General features: G+C 36.5%; 1 protein-coding gene across 1 annotated transcript in view; it reads left to right on the plus strand.

Annotated features, from left to right (window-relative positions):
* The window catches only part of BRIP1 (BRCA1 interacting DNA helicase 1), a 157,750-nt gene that overhangs the window by 3,048 nt on the left and 132,333 nt on the right, over nucleotides 1–22,369 (plus strand). The window contains exons 3-6 of the mRNA XM_081805975.1: nucleotides 620–731; nucleotides 2,817–2,990; nucleotides 14,831–14,958; nucleotides 17,317–17,436. Coding sequence (XP_081662101.1) covers nucleotides 620–731; nucleotides 2,817–2,990; nucleotides 14,831–14,958; nucleotides 17,317–17,436 — 534 coding nt within the window. The remainder of the gene's footprint in view (nucleotides 1–619; nucleotides 732–2,816; nucleotides 2,991–14,830; nucleotides 14,959–17,316; nucleotides 17,437–22,369) is intronic.

Consider the following 22,369-nt stretch of genomic DNA (forward strand, 5'->3'; position numbering starts at 1 on the left):
AGAAGTTGACTTTTTTTTTGCTTAACATTTTTAAGAGGCCTGTTGATTGTTAATCCATTTTACTTGCTGTATAGTATTCCATTATATGAACGTACCAGAATTTTTTTGTCCATTTTCTTTCGATAGACTTTTAAGTTGTTTACATTCTTTAGCAATTATAGACAATGCTGCTATGAACTTTCTTATACAGGTTTCCTTGTGTTCATGTGTGAAAAGTTTGGAGTATATACATAGGACTGGACTTGTTAGAGTTGGGGATCTTCAACTTTCCTAGGAATTGTTAATTTCTGTACTGAGTGGTTTTAACAGTTTACACTCCAATGAGCAGTATCCTCCATTAAGTTTTCATCAAAGATATTGATGTGCTATATTCTAGTTTTACAGAAATGATTAAGGCATAAATTACTTTTTTTCATTTCTTTTTTGCTTGATATGCTTTTAAGGCCATAATAATTTTAGGGAGAGGTATAAAGGAATAAAGTTTAGGTTTTCTCCCTTCTGCTATTGCTGTGCTCCTAGAAGTGCAACCTTACTTCTCATTGTATTTATACTTCTGATAGAGAGAGACCCTAATGAAGTAAATTGTTTATTGATATTTTTGTTGTTTTTGTGTCCATAGATTGTCAGAGGATTAAATAGTAAGCAACATTGTTTGTTGGAGAGCCCAACAGGAAGTGGGAAAAGCTTAGCTTTACTTTGTTCTGCTTTAGCATGGCAACAGTCTCTTAGTGGTAAGTAGTTGGTTGATACCTTCAGGTTCCTTAGTGGGACCAGAAAAAAATATTTTAATAAAGTACTTTTTATCCAAAATGACTCAACCATGTTCTAGCTAGCTAATTTAAGTACAGATTCTCTTTTAAGGTATTTCTTTATAAGTTGTATATCTTCCTTTTTTATTTTATATTGTTTTATTTTATTTATTTATTTGAGAGAGAGCAAGTGAGCAAGGGAGCAGGGAGAAGAGCAGAGGGAGAGGGAGAAGCACAGGTTACCCGCTTGAACCAGGGAGCCTGATGTGGGGCTTGATCTCAGGACCCTGAGATCATGACCTGAGCAGAAGGCAGATGCTTAACCAACTGAGTCATCCATTTGCCCCAAGTTACAGAGCAAAATATGTTGTTAATTCTAAAACAGTTTTGAACACAGTATAGTCTATTTGATGATTCAGAGTCTAATAAGAATCTTGGATGCTTAGTTATTATGAAAATGATTATGATATTTTGTATGTAAAAGTGTAAGAGATGGGCCTGTCATGGTGCTATAACATACACAAATAATTGCTTTGAATAAATCCTTTAATATATTTCCTTATCTGTCCCTTCTTTATAACATCAGACCATAGAATATATAAAGAAAATATTCTAATTGATTTTTCTACTTGTTTGGATGCCAGATAAGCAAAAGTTTATTATAATATTGTTTTCATAAATACATATTATTTTCTATTACTTTTACTTTATTTGCTAACAAAGGCCCGTAACATTCACTTTTATGAAAGACTAGCTGATATACCTAATAAATCTGAAATACAGTATTGGATATATTTTAGTTACATAATTAGATGGATATGACCTAAAGCATTAGGAGAATTTAAAGTTAACCATGAGTGTATGTAGGTATGTACATATGTATTTTTATGTGTGTGTGTGTATATATGTTTTTTAAAAGGAAATGTGCTCCTGATAAGACTATTAAAGAATAAATATTTTATAACTTTTGTTGTTCATTTTGAGTGTTAATGATGTTACTCTTTGGGGAAAAGTGAGATAATCTGTTAATAACTTAAAATTTTAATGGGAGACTGAAAAATAGAATTAGTAGTATTTATGTAGTACAGATGGGAAAATAATGTCAATACTGTTCATAGAAAATAGATTAATTATTCACCTTTTTTTAGTATCTGTGAACTGTGTATTTATACATGTAGGCCATTGCTTCTTGGCCTTTTGGCTAAGATCAAGGGTAGTATACATGTAGGCACACAATGTAGACCTCCGTAAGGTTATGTATTCTATTTAAGTATTAAAAATTACCTGTTTTATTTGAATATTGACCTTAAAATATATTTTGATACGTGTATCAGAATTGATACATCATGAAACATGTTTCTATTTGAAATAGATACATAAAGTGGGAATGATTTAACCCTTATATATTTACATTATTTAATGTATTGAGCTTTGTTTCTTCAGGGAAATAGTAGTAATTAAGAATATACTTTAGGTCTCGGGACGCCTGGGTGGCTCAGTCGGTTAAGCGTCTGCCTTCAGCTCAGGTCATGATCCCAGGCTCCTGGGATCGAGTCCTGCATCGGGCTCCCTGCTCCGCGGGGAGCCTGCTTCTCCGTCTGCCTCTGCCTCTCTCTCTCTATCTCTCATGAATAAATAAATAAAAATCTTTAAAAAAAAAAAAAAATCCTCCTTTAAAAAAAAAAAAAAAAAGAATGTACTTTAGGTCTTTATTTTAATCTTCCCTGCTTGATATTTTAATAAATCTCAATATAAGTGAATACCCAAGTGGTTAACATTATTATTCTTTGACTATTACCAGATTTTTACAAATTATGTAAATTGATGATAACTTCTCTATAAGTGTTTCTGGTATAAGTGTTTCTCTCTTGTAATTTGATGCTGGAGATAGGGTGACCGACTTGCTTATATCTGCCAGGTACTTTTCCAGTTTAGCACTGAAAATCTTGTATCTTAGGAAACCTCCCAATCTCATGCAAACTGGGTGGTCGCTCACCGTAGTTGCAGAGGAAGATTAATGTTTTTTAAAGAGAAATATTACAACTTGGGTTCTTTCATTTTTTTTAGGGAAGCCAGTGGATGAAAGCTTAAATAAAAAAGCTGAAGTACCATCATCATGTTGTTGTGTATGCCATTCAAAGAATTTTACAAACATTGACTTGAACCAAGGAACTTCACATCATTTCAACGGTCCAAGTACACCACCTTCTGAAAGAAATGACACTTCATCAACTTGTCAAGGTAGTTTATATTTTGCCTGGCTCTGTTGGTATCTGTAGTAGCCTTAAATTATTGCTGTTGTGAGACTTAAATTTGTTTAGCATAATTGACTATTTATCTCCACCTAATTTCTCTGGAATTATTTTTAGATAACACATAGGTTAGGCAGATATCCCTGGACTGTTTTATTGGCTTGACTTCTAATTTATTCAGACATTTTGCTAGCTTAAATCATTTTTTGAAGAAGGCAATGCACAATAAATGATATTTAGAAATTGATCTTATTTGTAGGTAGTATTGTTAATTATGTGTTAGAATTTTTGGGGTGTCTGAATGGCTTAGTCCGTTGGGCATCCAACTCTTGGTTTCCACTCAGGTGGTGATCTCGGGGTTGTGGGATTGAGCCCCTGGTTGGGCTCTGCACTAGGTGGGGGGACTGCTAGCTGGGGAGACTGCTTGGAATTCGCTCTTTCCTCTCCCTCTGCTCCTCCCTCCATTTGCATGCACCTGTGCCTCCCTCTCTCTCTCTCAAATAAATAAAATCTTAAAAAAAATTACATGTTAGAATTTTTAAAAAACACACTGATTTGTTTGTTTGTTTTTTTAAAGATTTTATTTATTTATTTGACAGAGAGAGACACAGTGAGAGAGGGGGAAGCAGGCTTCCCGCTGAGCAGGGAGCCTGATGTGGGGCTAGATCCTAGGACCCTGGGATCATGACCTGAGCGGAAGGCAGACGCTTAATGACTGAGCTACCCAGGCACCCCTAAAAAAACACTGATTTGTAAGACAAAATGCAATTAGCCTCATTTATTCATCCTTAGGAGTTTGCCTGAACTTCTGAGGACAGTATATCTTATATGAGGCTTTTTTTTTTTTTTTAACATACATTAGTTTTTTTAATTGAAGTATAGTTGGCATACTATAATACATACATTAGTTTCAGGTGTACAACATAGTGATTCAACAAGTCTAGGTGTTATTCTGTGCTCACCCCAAGTATGTCTACCATCCGTCACCTTATGCTATTACAGTGCCATTGACTGTATTCCCTATGCTGTACCTTTTATCCCTGTGACTTATTTATTCTGTAACTGGAAGCATGTATCTTCCATTTCTTTCTGGCAACCATCACTTTGTTCTCTGTATTTATGGGTCTATTTCTGCTTTTTGTTTGTTTATTCATTTGTTTTTTAGATTCCCCACATAAGTGAAATCATATTGTATTTGTCTTTCTCTGACTTACTTCACTTAGCATAATACCCTCTAGGTCCATCCATGTTGTCACAAATGCCAATATTTCATCCTTTTTTATGGCTGAGTAGAGAATCAGATATGTTTTAAATATGATCCTGAAACAGTTCTTACTAGATTTTTTAAAGAGAAGTATACTAAGAATATCACAAGATTATTAATTTTTAAAAATATTTCTTTGGCTTTGAGTATATGGAAAGGATTAACAACCATTATTTACCTAAGCCAAAAACTGAGGAGACATCCTATACACTTTGTTCTTCCTTATTTCTCCTCTATCTCCATTGATACCTCCTTAGTCCAAAGTGCCATCTCTTGGTTAGAGCATGTAATAACTTCTTTTCCTGCTTTTACTCATGCCATCCTTTAATCACCTGGCAGGAAGCAAAGAGGTTGCCATGATTGACTTAAGTCTAAAGAGTATCCGCGTCTTTTTTTTTTTTTAGATTTTATTTATTTATTTGGTGGAGGGAGAGAGACAGAGGGAAGAGCGGAGGGAGAGGGAGAAAATCTCAAGCAGACTCCTGATGAGTACGGAGTCCCATGTGGGGCTCCATCTCATGACCCTGAGATCACGACCTGAGACGAAATCAAGAGTCAGGCACTTAACCAACTGAACCACCCTGGTGCCCCTAAATAGTATCCACTTCTAAAACGAAGGGTGGAGTTATCTTCTTCTAAAACACATGACCATGTGTGGAGGAGGGTAGCTGCTTGAACTAAAGTATGATTCTGTTAGGAATGAGGAAGAGGTGGTTGAATACATGCTGAAGAGGTGACCAATAGTGTTGTCTATACTGTTTTGACCCTTAGCCCTTTTGGCTTTCTTTCCGTTCCTTAAGAGGATCATGCTTTCGCCTGCCTCCTCAGAGCCTTTGTTTATGTTAGTGTTTCTTCTGAGGAAAGTCCCATCTTCCATTTGTTATCCTGCATTTCCTTTAGGTCTCAGCTTAAATGTCATTTCCTTGAAGGAGCCATACTGACCTTTCTGTCAGACTAGATTTGGTTTCCCTATTATATTCTGTCCTCTCACTGGGCCTCTCCTTCATAGCACTTGTCACAGTTTGCATTATCCATATGCCTGTGTACATCATTTATCAGGCTCTGCTTCCTGTAGCAGACTATATACTCCTTGAGGTCCGGGACCATGTCAGTTTGCTTATCATTGTATTTTTATTTTTATTTTATTTTATTTATTTTTTTAAAGATTTTATTTATTCATTTGAGACACAGAGATAGAGAGAGAGAGAGCATGAGGAGAGAGAGAGGCAGAGGCAGAGGGAGAAGCAGGCTCCCTGCTGAGCTAGGAGTCCGATGTGGGGCTCGATCCCAGGACCCTGGGATCATGACCTGAGCCGAACGCAGACGCTTAACCATCTGGGCCACCCAGGCGCCCCTTATCATTGTATTTTTAGTACTTAGCAGAGTGCCTGGCATATGGTAGGTGCTAGATAAATATTTGTTGTATGAATGAATGGAATTGACTTTGAGATAATTAAAGGAGTTCTGGTTTATGTTTATATACAACCTGTTTTTTTTTAAGATTTTATTTATTTATTTGAAAGAGAGAGAGAGCACAAGCAGGGGGAGCAGCAGAGGAAGAGGGAGAAGCAGGCTCACCACCAAACAGGGACCCCAACTGGGGGCCTGATCCCAGGACCCTGGGATCATGACCTGAACCAAAGGCAGACGCTTAACTGACTAAGCCACCCAGGTGCCCCTACAACCTGTATTTTTTTTTATTTTATTATTTTATTTTTTTAAAGATTTTATTTATTTATTTGAGAGAGAGAATGAGATAGAGCATGAGAGGGGGGAGGGTCAGAGGGAGAACCAGACTCCCCGCTGAGCAGGGAGCCCGATGCGGGACTCGATCCCAGGACTCCAGGATCATGACCTGAGCCGAAGGCAGTTGCTTAACCAACTGAGCCACTCAGGCGCCCCCTGTATTTTTTTTTAAAACAGCCTTATTGAAATATACTTGATGTAATTATATATATAAATGGTACACTTTGATAAGTTTTGACATAGGTGTACCTCCATTAAAGCATCAGGATAGTGAACATGTCCATCACTTTCAAAAGTTTTCTCTTGCCCCTTTGTTACCTCCCTCCTTCCCAAGCCTCCATGACTCACTCTTTCCAAACAACCACTGATTTGCTTGTAGATTAGTTTGCATTTTTTTTAGAGTTTATTTACATGGAATTGTAGTTTGTACACTTATTTGTCTAGCTTCTTTCACTTAACATAATTCTTTTGTTGTGTTTGTTGTGAAACATAATTCTTCTGAAATTTATCCATGTTGTTGCATGTATCGACAGTTTGCAGTTTGTTAATTTTTATTGTTGAGTAATATTCTATCGTATGGGTATACTACAAATTGTTTATCCAGTCACCTACTGATGTATATTTGAATTGTTTCTAGTTTCAAGCTATTACATATAAAGCTACTGTGAATATCTCTGTATAAGTCTTTGTGATGGACATGTGCTTTCATTTTTTTAGAGTAAATACTAGAAATAACTGGATCACTTATGTTTAACTTTGTAAGAAACTTCCAAACTGTTTCCCAAAGTGGTTTTACCATTTTACATTCCCACCAACAGTGGTTGGGAGTTCCCATTTCTTTACATCCTTGTCAATGCTTTGTGTGATCAGTCTTTTTTACCATTCTGCTAGGTATGTAGTGGTATCTCATTGTGGTTTTAATATGCATTTCCCTAGTCACTTATGACAGTTGAGCATCTTTTCATGTGCTTATTAGCCATCTGTATCTTTGATGAAATGTCTGTTCAAATCTTCTGCTTGTTTTTTGTTTTTTTCTTATTGTTAAGTTTTGAGAGTTCTTTATATATTTTGAGTACAAATTTTTTTATCAAATATGATTTTAGCTTTTACTTTTAGCTTGAGATCTATTTCTAGTTAATTTTGTAGATCGTGTGAGGTATAGATCCAAGTTCATTTGTTTTGCATATGGATATTTAATTGTTTGGCACCATTTATTGAAAAAGCTATTTTATCCACTGCTTTGCCTTTGTGCCTTTGTAAAAAATCAGTTGTCAATATATATGCAACCTGCATTTTAATGTGACTGTGAGTTAAAGTTGTTTAGAACAGTCTCTTGAAGAATCAGATGGAATCAGGGTTATATTTTGGTACTCTGTATTTTTAAGTAAGTTCTTTAATACGATATAACCTAATCACAGAAAAGTTCAGGGATTGTAAGTGTATAAGCTTGATGAATTTTCACAAAGTAAACAGTCATGTAACTACCACCTAGATAAAAAACATGGGACATAGCCTCTACCGTAGAGGCCCACCCTAATTGCTATCCTCCCTTCTGTCACCATTGATGATTTTTACCTCCAAAGAAATGGAATTACATGTGTACTCTTGCACATTGTGTTGCCTGTCTGCTTTTGCTTAACATTGTATTTTTGAGATTCATTGGTGGTGTTGCATATAGTACTAGGTTTTGTATATTATTTCTACCATTTATTAATCTGCTCTACAGCTGTTAGGCATTTGAGTGGTTTTTTTTTTTTTTTTTTAATTTTTTATTTATTTGAGAGAGAGAGAGCACATGAGAGGGGGGAGGGTCGGGAGGGTCAGAGGGAGAAGCAGACTCCCTGCCGAGCCGGGAGCCCGACGCGGGACTTGATCCAGGGACTCCAGGATCATGACCTGAGCCGAAGGCAGTCGCTTAACCAACTGAGCCACCCAGGCGCCCAATTTGAGTGGTTTTTATTTTTGGTTATTAATGCTATTATCAACATTCTTTTTTTTTTTTTGGGATTTAGAGATTTTATTTTATTTATTTATTTATTTTTAAAATTTTGTAAATTTATTATTATGTTATATTAATCACCATACATTACATCATTAGTTTTTGATGTAGTGTTCCATGATTCATTGTTTGCATATAATACCCAGTGCTCCATGCAGTACGTGCCCTCTTGACTACCCATCACCAGGCTAACCCATCCCCCCACCCCCCTCCCTTCTAGAACCCTCGGTTTGTTTCTCAGAGTCCATAGTCTCTCAAAGTCCATAGTCTCCCCCTCCGATTCTCCCCCTTCATTCTTCCCCTCCTGCTATCTTCTTTTTTTTTTAACATATAATGTATTTGTTTCAGAGGTACAGGTCTGTGATTCAACAGTCTTATATTATCAACATTCTTGTTCATGCTAGTGCAAATGGATATTTTTTACTAGATATATACCTAGAAATGGAATTGCTGGTCATAGTATGTGCTTATGTTCAGCTATAATAGATATTGCTAACATTTTCCAAAGTGGTTGAACCAATTTATTTACCCTTCTGCCCTACATCTAGCAGTATTTAGAAGTTACATTGTTCAATATTCCTGTTAACACTTAATATTTCCAGTTGTTTAAAATTTTAGCTGTTCTGGTGCATCTGTGGTGTTCTCCTGAATTTTAATTGGTATTTGTCTGGTGACTGATAAGGTTGAGCATCTTTTTATATGTTTATTGGTTATATGAATATCCCCTTTAGTGAATTGCCTATTTAAGTTGTTTGTCCATTTTTCTATTGGGTTGTTTCTTAACTAATTTCTAGGATTTTTTTTTTAAATATATTCTAGATAGATCTTGTTTCTTTATATGTTATATTTTAAAGACTTTGATAAACTTCCTACAAACTCCCCTGCTATAAATATAAAGAACAAGAAGATAAGCCTTTTTTTATATGAATATAATGTGACTTTTAAAAAATGAGTTGGGGTTAATCTAATTTTGGCACATGGCAATTCAGTTTTTCTGAAACTAAATTATTGTTTGGGGTGGATATTTCCTACCCTTTAGTGGGCCCATACAAATTTGCCCCTTGATTTATTTGGAGCAGAGTTTCTCAACAAAGGCACTATTATATTTTGAATGGGATAATTCTTTGTTATGGGGGCTGTCCTATGCATTGTGGGATGTTTAGCAGCATCTCCTAGGTCTCAACCCACTAGATGCCAGTAGTATTCCTGTCTTTTTTGACAACTAGAAATGTCTATGCCCAATGTCCCCTGGGTTGGGACTTGGGGTGTTAAAAGTGCCCCAGTTGAGGGCGCCTGGGTGGCTCAGTTGGTTGGGCGACTGCCTTCGGCTCAGGTCATGATCCTGGAGTCCCTGGATCGAGTCCCGCATCGGGCTCCCTGCTCGGCAGGGAGTCTGCTTCTCCCTCTGACCCTCCCCCCTCTCATGTACTCTCTCTCATTCTCTCTCTCTCAAATAAATAAATAAAATCTTAAAAAAAAAAAAGATAAAAAGCTTTAAAAAAAAAAAAAAAGTGCCCCAGTTGAGAACCAAGATCTAGATTCATTTTGTGGGTATTTTACCAGTTTGACAAAAAAATCACAGAGCGCAAAATTATATGTCTTTTCTAAAATATATATGGAAACGCAAAGTACTAAGACATTCTTCAAGAACCAGGTCAAGGTGAGAGGACTTTATCTATGAGATATCCTGATTTTTTATATATAAAGCTATAGTAATTAGAACAGTTTAATATTAGCACAGTGTTAGACCAGTGGAAAACAATAGAGAACCCAAATTCAGTTCCACATCTATCTAGAAACTTGATTATTTATAGAAGTAATGTCTAGGGGTACCCGGGTGGCTCAGTTGGGTAAGTGTCTGACTCTTGATCTTAGCTCAGGTCTTGATCTCAGGGTTGTGAGTTTAAGCTCTGCATTGGGCTCCATGCTGGTGTGGAGCCTACTTTAAAAAAAAAAAAAAAAAAAAAGGCATGTTTACAGAGCAGAGGACTAAGTAGGGACTTTTTTTTTTTTATAAGCGGTACTTAGATATCCTTATGAAAAAATTTAAATTGGAGTCCTACTTTATGCCATACACAAAAATTCATTCCAGGCAGATTAAAGATTGAGGTATGAAAGGCCTTTTGTGGTTCCATACAAATTTTAGGACTGTTTGTTCTAGTTCTGTGAAAAATGCTGTTGGTATTTTGATAGGGATTGCATTAAATCTGTAGATTGCTTTCAGTAGTTTAGGCATTTTTAACAATCTTTGTTCTTCCAGCCCATGAGCATGGAATGTCTTTCCATTTCTTTGAGTCGCCTTGAATTTCTTTCATCAGTGTTTTGTAGTTTTCAGAGTACAGGTATTTCACCTCTTTGGTTAAGTTTATTCCCAGGTATTTTATTGTTTTTGGTGCAGTTGTAAATGGGATCATTTTCTTAAGTTCTCTTTTTGCTGCTTCATTATAAGTGTATAGGAATGCAACAGATTTCTGTACATTGATATTGTATCCTGAAAATTTACCAAATTCATTTATCAGCTCTAGTAGTTTTTTGGTGGAGTGTTTAGGGTTTTCTGTATATAGTATTATGTCATCTACAAATAGGGAAAGTTTTACTTCTTCCTTACCAATTTGGATGCCTTTTATTTCTTTAGGTTGTCTAATCACTGTGGCTAGGTCTTCCAGTACTATATTGATTAAAGTGATGAGAGTGGACATCCTTGTCTTGTTCCTGACCCTAGGCTCTCAGTTTTTCACCATTAAATATGTTCGTTGTGGGTTTTTCATATAAGGCCTTTATTATGTTGAGATATGTTCCCTTAGACCTGCATTGCAGAGGGTTTTTATCATGAATGGATGTTGTACTCTGTCAAATGCTTTTTTTGCATCTATTGAAATGATCATATGGCTTTTATCCTTTCTCTTATTGATGTGACATATGACTTTGATTGTTTTGCTTCAATAACCAAAGCAATTTTGAAAAAGAAAAACAAAACTAGAGGTACCACAATTCCACAGTTCAAATTACAATATAAAGCAGTAGTAATTAAAATAGTATGATACTGGCCAAAAATAGACCCACAGATCCACATATCAAGAAAACCCAGAAATAAACCCACAATTACATGGTCAATTAGTCTTTGACAAAGGAGGAAGGAGTATACAATGGAAAAAAGTCTCCTAAAAAAATGGTGTTGGGAAAACTGGACAGCCACATGCCAAAGAATGAAACTGGACCACTTTCTTTCACCATACATAAAAATAAACTCAAAATGGATCAAAGACCTAAATGTAAGACCTGAAACCATAAAAATCCTTGAAGAAAGCACAGGCAGTAATCTCTGACATTGGCTATAGCAACATTTTTCTAGATATGTCTCCTAAGGCAAGGGAAATAAAAGCAAAAACAAATTACTGGGACTACATCAAAATAAAAAGCTTCTGTGCAGCAAAGAAAGCAAGCAACACAACTAAAAGGCAACCTCCTGAATGGCAAAAGATATTTGCAAATGAAATATCTGAAAAGGTTAGTATCCAAAATGTGTGAAGAACTGATACAACTCAATACCCCAAAAAATAATTCAATTAAAAAATGGATAGAAGACATGAGCAGATATTTCTCTGAAGAAGACGTATAGATGGGCAACACACGTGAAAGATGGTCAGCATCACTCATCATCAAAGAACTGCAAATCAAAACCACATGAGATACTACCTCATACCTGTTAGAATGGCTAAAATCAAAAACACAAGAAAACAAGTGTTGGTAAGGATGTGGAGATAAAGGAACCCTCTTGCACTGTTGGTGGGAATGCAAATTGGTGTAGCCACTGTAGAAAACAGTATGGAGGTTCCTCAAAAAATTAAACATAGGACTACCCTGGGGCACCTGGGTGACTCAGTCAGTTATGTGTTTGAGTTCAGCTCACGTTTATAATCTTGGGGTCCTGGGATCGAGCCCTGCATTGGGCTCCCTGCTCAGTGGGGTCTGCTTGTCCCTCTCCCTCTGCTCCTTCACCCCTGCTTATACTCTTTCTGTCTGTCAAATAAATAAAATCTTTAAAAACAAAGGAAGAAAAAAAACAGAACTACCCTACAATCTAGGAGTTGCACTACTGGGTATTTACCCCCCAAAATACAAAAACACTAAATCAAAGGGATACATGGACTCTTATATTTATTGCAGCATTAATTGAATAGCCAAACTATGACTTTGTATCCATTGATAGCAGCCCAAGTATCCATTGATAGATGAATGGATAAGAAGATGTGGTATATATATATACAACGGAATATTATTCAGTCATAAAAAGAATGAAATCTTGTCATTTCCAACAACATAGAACTAGAAAGTATGTTAGGCCAGTCAGAGAAAGACAAATACCATATGATTTCACTCATGTATGGGATTTAAGAAACAAAACAAATGAGCCAAGGGAAAAAAAGCAGAGACAAACCAAGAAACAGACTCGTAACTATAGAGAACAAATTGATGGTTACCAGAGGGGAAGTGAGTGGGGGGTGGGGGAATTTATAGGATGGGGATAAAAGAGTACACTTATGAAGATGAAAAAAAATTATGAAAAAAAGAAAGTCATCCGGAAGGATTCATTCTGAAAGATAAGTAGTGATTAGTTCAGAGAGGAAGAATTAGAAATGAGCAAGTGAAGGAGGGAGGGAGGGAAGTGGATGGCATTTTACTATTTCTTATTTATACTTCTAATTTGCTTAAATCTTTTACAGTGAGCTTATATTAGTTGGTAACTTTTTAAAACTTCAAGCTATTGGGGGCACCTGTCTGGCTCAGTGGGTAGAGCATGGAACTCTTGGTCTCAGGGTTGTGAGTTCAAGCCCCATGTTGGGCATAGAGCTTACTTAAAAAAAAAAAAAAGTTAAAAAGGGGCATCTGGCTGGGTTAGTCAGTAGAGCATGTGATTCTTGATCTCTGGGTTGTGAGTTCTGGCCCTCTGTTTGGTGTAGAGATTACTTAAAAATAAAATCTTAAAAAAACAAAAAGGTTTTGGATTATGTCGGAAACAGGTTTGGAATCAATTCCATTGTTTACCTTGGGCACTTACTCCATCTTTCTATGTACTGTAAAATAATAATTGCTACTTCATGGGATGGTAGAAGGAGCTGATCTGTGTAAAACTTTTAGCCCACTGCCTGATACTAATAAAATTGAATTGTATAGGTCAAAAAAAAGAAAAAAAAAACCCTAAGTATGAAAGACAAGACCATTAAGATTTTAGAATATAGTGATATTTGTTTATTTATATATTTATTTAGAGCACTCAAGAGTGTGAGTGGTGGGTGGGGGGGTGCAGAGTAGAGAGAGAATCTTTTTTTTTTTTTTTTAAGATTTTATTTATTTGAGAGAGAGAGAGAGCATGAGTGGGTGAGGGGCAGAAGGAGAGGGAGAAGCAGACTCCCTGCTGAGCAGGGAGCTGGATGTGGGGCTCTATTACAGAACCCTGGCACCATGACCTGAGCTGAAGACCGATACTTAACTGACTGAGCCACCCAGGCACCCCTGAGAGAGAATCTTATGCAGGCTCCATGCCCAGCACAGAGCCTGATGCAGGTCTTGATCCCCATGACCCTGAGATCATGACCTGAGCTGAAATCAAGAGTCAGTCGCCCAACTGACTGAGTCACCCAGGTGCCCCTAGAATACAGTGGTATTTAAACTATGTTCCTAAGAGTCATAGGAAAAAAATATGGCCTCTGGGGGGGGGGTGGGGGCAATGAGTCAGGGAAGTTCTAGGTCCTTTATTCTACTTTAGAAATTTTAGGCAATATTTCTTTAAGATATATAGTCCTCTCGGAAAAAACTTGAAAATCAATGCTGTGTGGCATAGATTTACGTGTGTTTTTACAGACTCAAACTTGGCTTTTGAAAATAGTATTGGACCTGCTTTCAGGGCTTTCTTCTCTAATAGTCTGTAAATTTATTAAGGCCAGAGGCTGTTTCTTTTTTACTGTTTTCCATGATGTCTGGAATTGTATGGACTCAGTAAAAGCTTGTTAAATGAATTCAAGCCCTGGGAGTGGAGGGAATGTATAGAGAAGAGCTGAGAGGAAGGAAGGTACTTTTAAGAGCACTCACATTTAGGGAAAAGGAGAAACCAATGTATAGGAACAGTTAAGAAAAGTGTTACAGAAATTAAGGAAAAAGGAAATGTGTGTGTTGTATTTCAAGAAGACAGTGTTATGTTTGGCTGTATCCCTAGAAGTTATGCTGATGGATTTTGGAGTCAGACAGCAGGAGTCACTCATATCCATGCTTTGCCTCTTACTAGCTATATAATATTGGGCATACTGACTTGACTTCTTAAAAACCTAGTGTTCACATTTATTATGTGGGTTAATATTAAGTGATTAAGAGGTCACTGATGACCTTCAGGGTAGTGGGATTAAAAGACAGATTATAGGAGCTTGATTCTGCTGTATTTTGAAGCCTAAAGAACATATAGAAGCTTAGTGGGGAAGAACATTGAGACACTATAAAGAAAGATTTTTATATAAATGAAATACATTTTCTTGTGAGACCCTTACAGTTATATTTTTTAAACCACATTATTGGGAGTCGTTTACAAAAACATAAACCTATTAAATCAGAATTGGACTTTCCTATTGAAAGCATATTTCTCAAAATGTTATATCTTTTTTAAGTAAACTCAGTGGTAAAGAAATGCTTTTAAATATGTTGAGCTTTTCATGTTTTAAAGTATGTTTTGAAATTTTGAGAAGTCTTAACATCTTGATTCTAATTTTTCCTAGAAAAATTGCCTAAGTATAAGTTTTTTATGCTAATTTTTTATGACTTCTTATATAAGACTTTCCTGAAAAAACTACGCTGGCTGCAAAGCTATCTGCCAAGAAACAGGCTTCCATAAAAAGAGATGAAAATGATGATTTTCAAGTAGAGAAGAAAAGAATTCGACCCTTAGAAACCACACAGCAGGTAAACAGTTTATTGGCAGTGAAATAATACCGTTATCACTGTACACGAGAGTTAAGTATCAATCAAGTTTTCAGTGGCACTTGTACAATTTAATTGGGTTATATCATAGAAATTAAATGGTAAATTATTGTAAGTTCATTTTGTATAGTTATGCATTACAAAGGAGTTTGTTGTTATAGTAGATTACTCATAATAACATGTCTTTAAAGTGAAACAGCATGGTGCTTTTCTATATATGAAGAATTTGATGGTAAAATATTTACTTAAGGCATATATTGGTAATACAGATACTTTGTACTTTTTAAGTCCTCTGTTGTTTTTACCTAATTATGGCATTTTCTTTTGGTCAAAATATCTCTGATATGAATATTTTTGTTATTGATAGTTTAGCATAATGACAAGGTTTATTCTTATTTATTGAGTTTTAACATCAATACATGATAAAATGTATCTTTTTTTTTTTTAAGATTTTATTTATTCACTTGACAGCGAGAGAGGGAATACAAGCAGGGAGAGTAGGAGAGGGAGAAGCAGGCTTCCCGCCGAGCAGGGAGCCCCATGCAGGGCTCAATCCCAGGACTCTGGGATCATGACCTGAGCTAAACGCAGACGATGAACGACTGAGCCACCCAGGCGCCTTGATAAAATGTTTATTTCTAAAAATTACTGAAAGACCTGAATTACTAAATATTTTATATGAAATGTGTTTTTCATACATGAATACAATGTTTTTGGTTTTTTTTTTAAGATTTTATTTATTTATTTGACAGAGACACAGTGAGAGAGGAAACACAAGCAGGGGGGAGTGGGAGAGGGAGAAGCAGGCTTCTCACCGAGCAGGGAGCCTGATGTGGGACTTGATCCCAGGACCCTGGGACCGTGACCTGAGCTGAAGGCAGACGCTTAACGACTAAGCCACCCAGGCGCCCATGAATACAATGTTTTGTCATAGAGTTCATGGCAGTGAGGTAGGGAGATAGGCTAGGACTTTGATAGACTTAGTTACAAATAAAGAGATTATTATAATTAATTAGCGTGTCCTTTGTAGATAATTATATATTTCTAATTGAATATACTCAAAAAGTGTTTGCGTTCTTCTGTAGTTTATCTATTCTACTTATAATCTTTATTAACTTCCATAGTTAAACTTTGATTTTAGAAATAGAATGAACTAGTTTATTTTTGGAAAAGTAGTGATTACAAATGAAGTATGAATCTGTATAGATTTTCTTCTTCAAAATGTGTACATAGAGTTGGATGTTGTGTGATAGGGCTCAACAAATAACATTTATTCTCTGACTTAATTGACTCTCATTTCTTTTTTGGTAGGAATGGGATTATCAATAGAAATGGTTTTTTTTTTCCACTTCATAATTTAAGTAAATAGGTTTTTGGCAAGTAGGAAAAGGCATAGACAGTTTAGAAAGAAAACTTAGTGGTATTTATAGAAGAAATTTAGTCAAGTACAATTTGAATTATCAAATATCTAGTAAGTAATAATAATACTAATAGTCAAATAATTTATTTTATCATGTAGGAAATCATAACTATTTACATTTAAAATTTTTATTCTGAGTTTTTAAAAATTATTTATTTTTTAAAGATTTATTTAGTTGAGAAAGATAGAGTTTGGGGGCAGAGAAGGGTAAAGAGAGAGGGAGAGAGAGAATCCCAAGCAGGCCAGTGTGGAGCCCCACACAGGGCTCTATCCCACAACCCCGAGATCATGACCCAAGCCGAAACCAAGAGTTGGACACTCAACTGAATGAGCCCCCACCAGCCGCCCCTGAGTTTTTGTAATTTAGAATGAAGTTTTATTTTTATTTACTTTTACTTTCCAATTAGGTATGTAATTGAACTTTGCTATAATACTACACTTGATATCCGTATGGTAGGACTATTTATGGGAAGATCATTTTACAATACTAGAGTTTTGACACATGACTAATTAAAGCTATTTTGGTTAGGATTTGAGAGATATAAGGAGCTCATTTCTGGGGCGCCTTGGTGGCTCAGTCGTTAAGCAACTGCCTTCGGCTCAGGTCCTGGTCCCAGGGTCCTGGGATCGAGCCCTGTATCAGGCTCTCTGCTCAGCGGGAAGCCTGCTTCTCCCTCTCCCACTTCCCCTGCTTGTGTTCCCTCTCTCGCTGTGTCTTTCTCTGTCAAATAAATAAAATCTTAAAAAAAAAAGAAGTGCTCATTTGTATTTTTAAAAATTGTTTGATTATTGCCAGTTAGAAAAAGTCATCTTTTTTTTAATGCTGAAAACATATCGAAAACTATTTTGACCTTCAAGAATAACTGGCCTGCTCAGACTTTTGTTTACATTAAACTTCCATTTTGGTTCTGTGTTTACAGATTAGAAAGCGTCATTGTTTTGAAAAGGAGGTACATCATTTGGATGCAAAAGTTGCTTCACGGAAGACCACAAAACTCAACTCTCCATTAGGAAAGATAAACTCCTTTTCTCCACAAAATGTATGTATTTATGCCATTGTTCAGTTTAAAGAAGGAAAATGTGGAATTTGCTAAACTCATTAAAAAAAAAAAAGAATAGTATAATGCAAAGAATAGTAGAAAACAATTCAGAAGTCCTCTAAGTGCTATCACATCTCTGCTACTAATATGTGAGATGGGAAATGCTATTTTCTTTGAGCTCCAGTTTCCTCATTTATAAAATGAAAGAATTGGGCTAGAAAGAAATCTGAAATGTTTTTTCCTCTTGTACGTTCTAATGTTGTGGACTCTACTTTCCTACAGTTCTTTTCAGTGTCCTTAGAGCAAATAGTTTTCAAGGAGTAGTCCAGGGAGCTCTAGAGATTACTGGTATTTTTTTCTCAGGCAAGTGTGTGTGCTCAAAAGTATTTTTATAGTAATAATGAGATGTTATTTGCCTTTTTAAAAACTGTCTTGACATTTTCATTGATGGTGCAAAAGCAACAATGGGTAAAATTGTCAGTGCCTTAGCACGATCAAGATAGTGGTACCGATCTGTTTTAATAGTGGTTTTCTTCACCATCATTAATGCACAGTTAAAAAAAAGCCAGTTTCACTTAAGAATGTCCTTGATGAAGTAGTAAAAATTACTAATTTTATTAAATCTCAGCCCTTAAGCTGTTTTAACATTCTGTGTGAAGGAGTGAGTAGCACTCAAAATGTTTTGCATATACGAATAGGATGATTGTCTTGAGGAAAAACACTTGTAAGATAGTTTGGATTGTTAGCTGAACTAGCCACTTTTTTTCATGGAACATCATTTTTACTTGAAAGAATGACTGACAGTTGAACTATGGTAATTCTTAAAGATAAAGTAAGCCTGATAAAATTTGAGTGAAAGTCAGAATTTTGAAAAACTGTATATGCCACTGTGAGCCTGGCAGTTTTATGATACTTACAGACTTTCCTGACGATAGTGGTGGTGATATTATAGAATGTGACTTTTTTGATATTATATAATGAAATGTGTTAACATTTATAAGATCTGTAAAATCAGGGAACCAAATATTTTCTGAGTGGCCTGTACATGATATTATAAGATAATGCCTGGAAAAGATCCATCCTAAGTGCCAGATAGACGAGTGGATTTTTTTTCTTTTGCCCTATCCCTCCATCCCCAGGCATCCTTAGACGTTTTTTTTCAGTCACTATAGATTAGTTTTCATTTCCATAGTTTTATGTAAATGGAATCATGCCTGGTTTTTTTTTTTTTAAAGATTTTATTTATTTTTTAGAGAGCGAGCGAGAGAGAAACAGCATGAGAGGGGAGAGGGTCAGAGGGAGAAGCAGGCTCCCCGCTGAGCCGGGAGCCCGATGTGGGACTCGATCCCAGGATCCTGGGATCGTGACCTGAGCCGAAGGCAAGACACTTAACCATCTGAGCCACCCAGGCGCCCTGCCTGGTTTTTTTAAATTAAATTTCAGATGTGAATTTTAATTGCTGGGTGTTGAATGTTGTTATATTTCTTTTTTTTTTTTTTAAGATTTTATTTATTTATTTGAGAGGGAGAGTGAGAGAGATAGTGAGAGCATGAGCTGGGGGAGGAGCAGAGGGAGAGGGAGAAGCAGACTCCCCACTGAGCACGCAGCCTGATGCAAGGCTTGATCCCAAGATCCTGGGATCATGACCTGAGCCTATGGCAGACACTTAACCGACTGAGCCACCTAGGCACCCTGGATGTTATTATATTTCTATAAATACTCGAGTTTTGTTCTGAGATGCAGTTAACTTACTTGGAATCAACTTGATCTTTTTGGGTCTGTTTTTAGAATTTGTTAGATGGGACCTGAGCAGAATTTGGTTGTAGGTTATTTTAATAGAGGCTAACTCCTTCTGAGTCCTCTACCTAATGCTCTATGAATTGTTAGGTTTTCCAGTCTGGCTGCTGGGAACAGGCACTATTCCATGCCCTGTATGAGTGTCTCATCATTTCAGGTGGTTCTTTACATTATCTTGGATTGTTAACTCACATATGTTGATCAATACTCAGCTAGATATTTGAGAGGTCCCTCTATAGATCTATGAAATTCATTCTTTGTACAGCTTTTTCTACTTTCATATTCTTCCCTGTGACCTTTAGTCTCTGACTTCCTGGACTGAAGAGCAATGTCTCTTCAGCTCAGGTTTGCTGGGCTATATCTGCGTCCCCCTTCCCCATGGCACAACCTAGAAACTCTCTCAAGACAGTAAGCCTAGGCAATCATAGGGCCTATCTCATTTATATCCTATCTTTCAGGGATCACTCTTACCTGATATCCTGTATCTTAAAAACTATTGCTTCATATATTCTGTCTATACTTTTTCACAAGAATCTTTTTTTTTTTTTAATTATTTATTTATTTGAGAGAGAGAATGAGAGACAGAGAGCATGAGAGGGAGGAGGGTCAGAGGGAGAAGCAGACTCCCTGCTGAGCAGGGAGCCCGATGTGGGGCTCGATCCTGGGACTCCAGGATAGTGACCTGAGCCGAAGACAGTGGCTTAACCAACTGAGCCACCCAGGCGCCCCTATTCTGTCTATACTTTTAGTTTTTCAGGTGGGAGATGAACAAACTCATTGACTATGGGGACAATTGTTTATCTGTACAGTCATAAGACCTTTATAAAATTACTGTTTTCTTTTACCCTTTCTGCTCCTCCTCCCTCTTTTTTTTTTTTTTGATAAACTTCTGCTAATTCTTCAGAAAACCTTCCTTGACATCCCCAATTTTGAGTTAGATTCCCATCTGGAATGTTCCTTCTACTAGAATTTTAACACTTACCCTTATTATCTTCTCTGCAAGGCTCTTAAGTTCCATTAAGGAAACACCAGGTTCTCTAGTATATTGAGACCTCCTTGAAGGCTGTGACTGTTTTACTCATCTTTATGTTCCAGGCACCTAACATTGTGCTAGGAGCCTAGTAAAGGCTGAGTGAATGAAAACTATATTCCCTGCCCTCAAAGAGTCTTCCTTTAAATTCTTAAAAATGCTAAATGGGGGAAAAGTTGTCGGTTATCTTCACAGAAGGCATGTAGTTGGAGAAGTCATTTTAGGAGCTTTTAATATTAAATTGTCATATAAATGCTATATGTTTCTCCCTCATTTTCCTTAACAGTGCCTTATTTTAATAGCCCTTAGTATTTGAATTTATCTACCTTTTTATTATCTATCTGCTCTGTTAGAATAGAATGTCAGTCTTTTTCACATGTATCTCTAGTACCTAGAACAGCATATAGTGTATATTAGTTGCCCAATAAATATTTGTTAGTAGAATCTTCTTGAATTCTTACAATGACATAGGCAGGTCATATTGTTGTTCCCATTTTACAGAAAAGGATACTCTGAGGAGTAAGTAATTTGCTTAAGGTCACAAAGCTGGCAAATATCAGAGCTAAATCCTACCTAAGTAGTATGATGCTCTGGCAAATGCTCTATAATCACTTTATTGTACATTATCTCTAAAATGCCTCTCAGAAATCCTGGAGTCACCTAAGCAGGATTCTCATACCAACATAAAGGAAAGAAATACTATGTAGAAGCCTCCAGAATAAAGAAATCAAGCATAGGATAAGCTGTGATTAATAATAGCTAAAATAAGAGAAGTAGATTTTTTTTTTTAAATAAGTGGAACCCAGATAAATTTTATTTATTTATTATTTATTTATTTATTTATTTATTTATTTAGAGCGTGTGCATGCAAGCCAGTGGGTGGGGAGAGAGGCAGGGGGAGAGGGAGAGAGAGAATCCTAAGCAGGCTTCACCTGGGGCTTGATCTCATGACCGTGAGATTATGACCTGAGCCAAAATCAAGAGTCAGATGCTGAACTGACTGAGCCACCCAGGCGCCCCTAGAGAAGTGGATTTTTAAATTTTGTTTTGTTTTTATTGGTTTAGAGAATGAACTTGAATCAGAATGCCTGGGTTTTTTTTTTAAACTTTTTTTTTTTTTTTAAGATTTTATTTATTTGACAGAGAGAGACACAGCGAGAGAGGGAACACAAGCAGGGGGAGTGGGAGAGGGAGAAGCAGGCTTCCCACTGAGCGGGGAGCCTGATGTGGGGCTCGATCCCAGGACCCCGGGGTCTTGACCTGAGCCGAAGGCAGATGCTTAACGACTGAGCCACCCAGGCGCCCCCAGAATGCCTGGGTTTTAATCACAGCTCTGCTCTTTACTACCTGTGTAACCTCGATGAAGTTTTTAAACTATTGCTACTTCAAGTTTCCCCATTTGTTAAATGGGGATAGTAATAGTACCTATCTCACAGGGCTGTTATGAGGATTAAGCAGGTTAATATTTATAAAGTGATTAGAGTATACCTGGCATATTTTAGGGCATATTAAGTGGTAAGTGGTAGTAGAGGTAGCAGTAGTGATAGGAGTAGCAGCAAATGGTTATATTTGTGTGCTGCTAATAAAGATATTATATTAATATTGATTAATATTACATATATGTAGTTATCTTTAAATGCTGCTAAGATGTATTCTATAGTATTGATACTAATTTTGAGGAATTAGGTTTACAATTAAGTAAATTCTTTTAATATCTGTTACGGATGTCTATGGCTGAACCTGTTTAGAGTCTAGACCACTTGTAAGCAGAGTTCCTTGCTAGGTACCTTAATTTTTTTTTTTTCTTGAAAATATGTATTTTTTTTAAATTTTTTTATTGTTAAGTTAATCCCCATACATTACATCATTAGTTTTAGATGTAGTGTTCCATGATTCATTGTTTGTGCATAACACCCAGTGCTCCATGCAGAATGTGCCCTCCTCAATACCCACCACCAGGCTAACCCATCCTCCCACCCCCCTCCCCTCTAGAACCCTCAGTTTGTTTTTCAGAGTCCATCATCTCTCATGGTTCATCTATCCCTCTGATTTCCCCCCCTTCATTCTTCCCCTCCTGCTACCTTCTTTTTTTTTTTTCTCTTAACA

The sequence above is a fragment of the Leptonychotes weddellii genome, chromosome 15, assembly GCF_054177405.1.
Source record: "Leptonychotes weddellii isolate Sample4059 chromosome 15, ASM5417740v2, whole genome shotgun sequence".
NCBI lineage: Eukaryota > Metazoa > Chordata > Mammalia > Carnivora > Phocidae > Leptonychotes > Leptonychotes weddellii.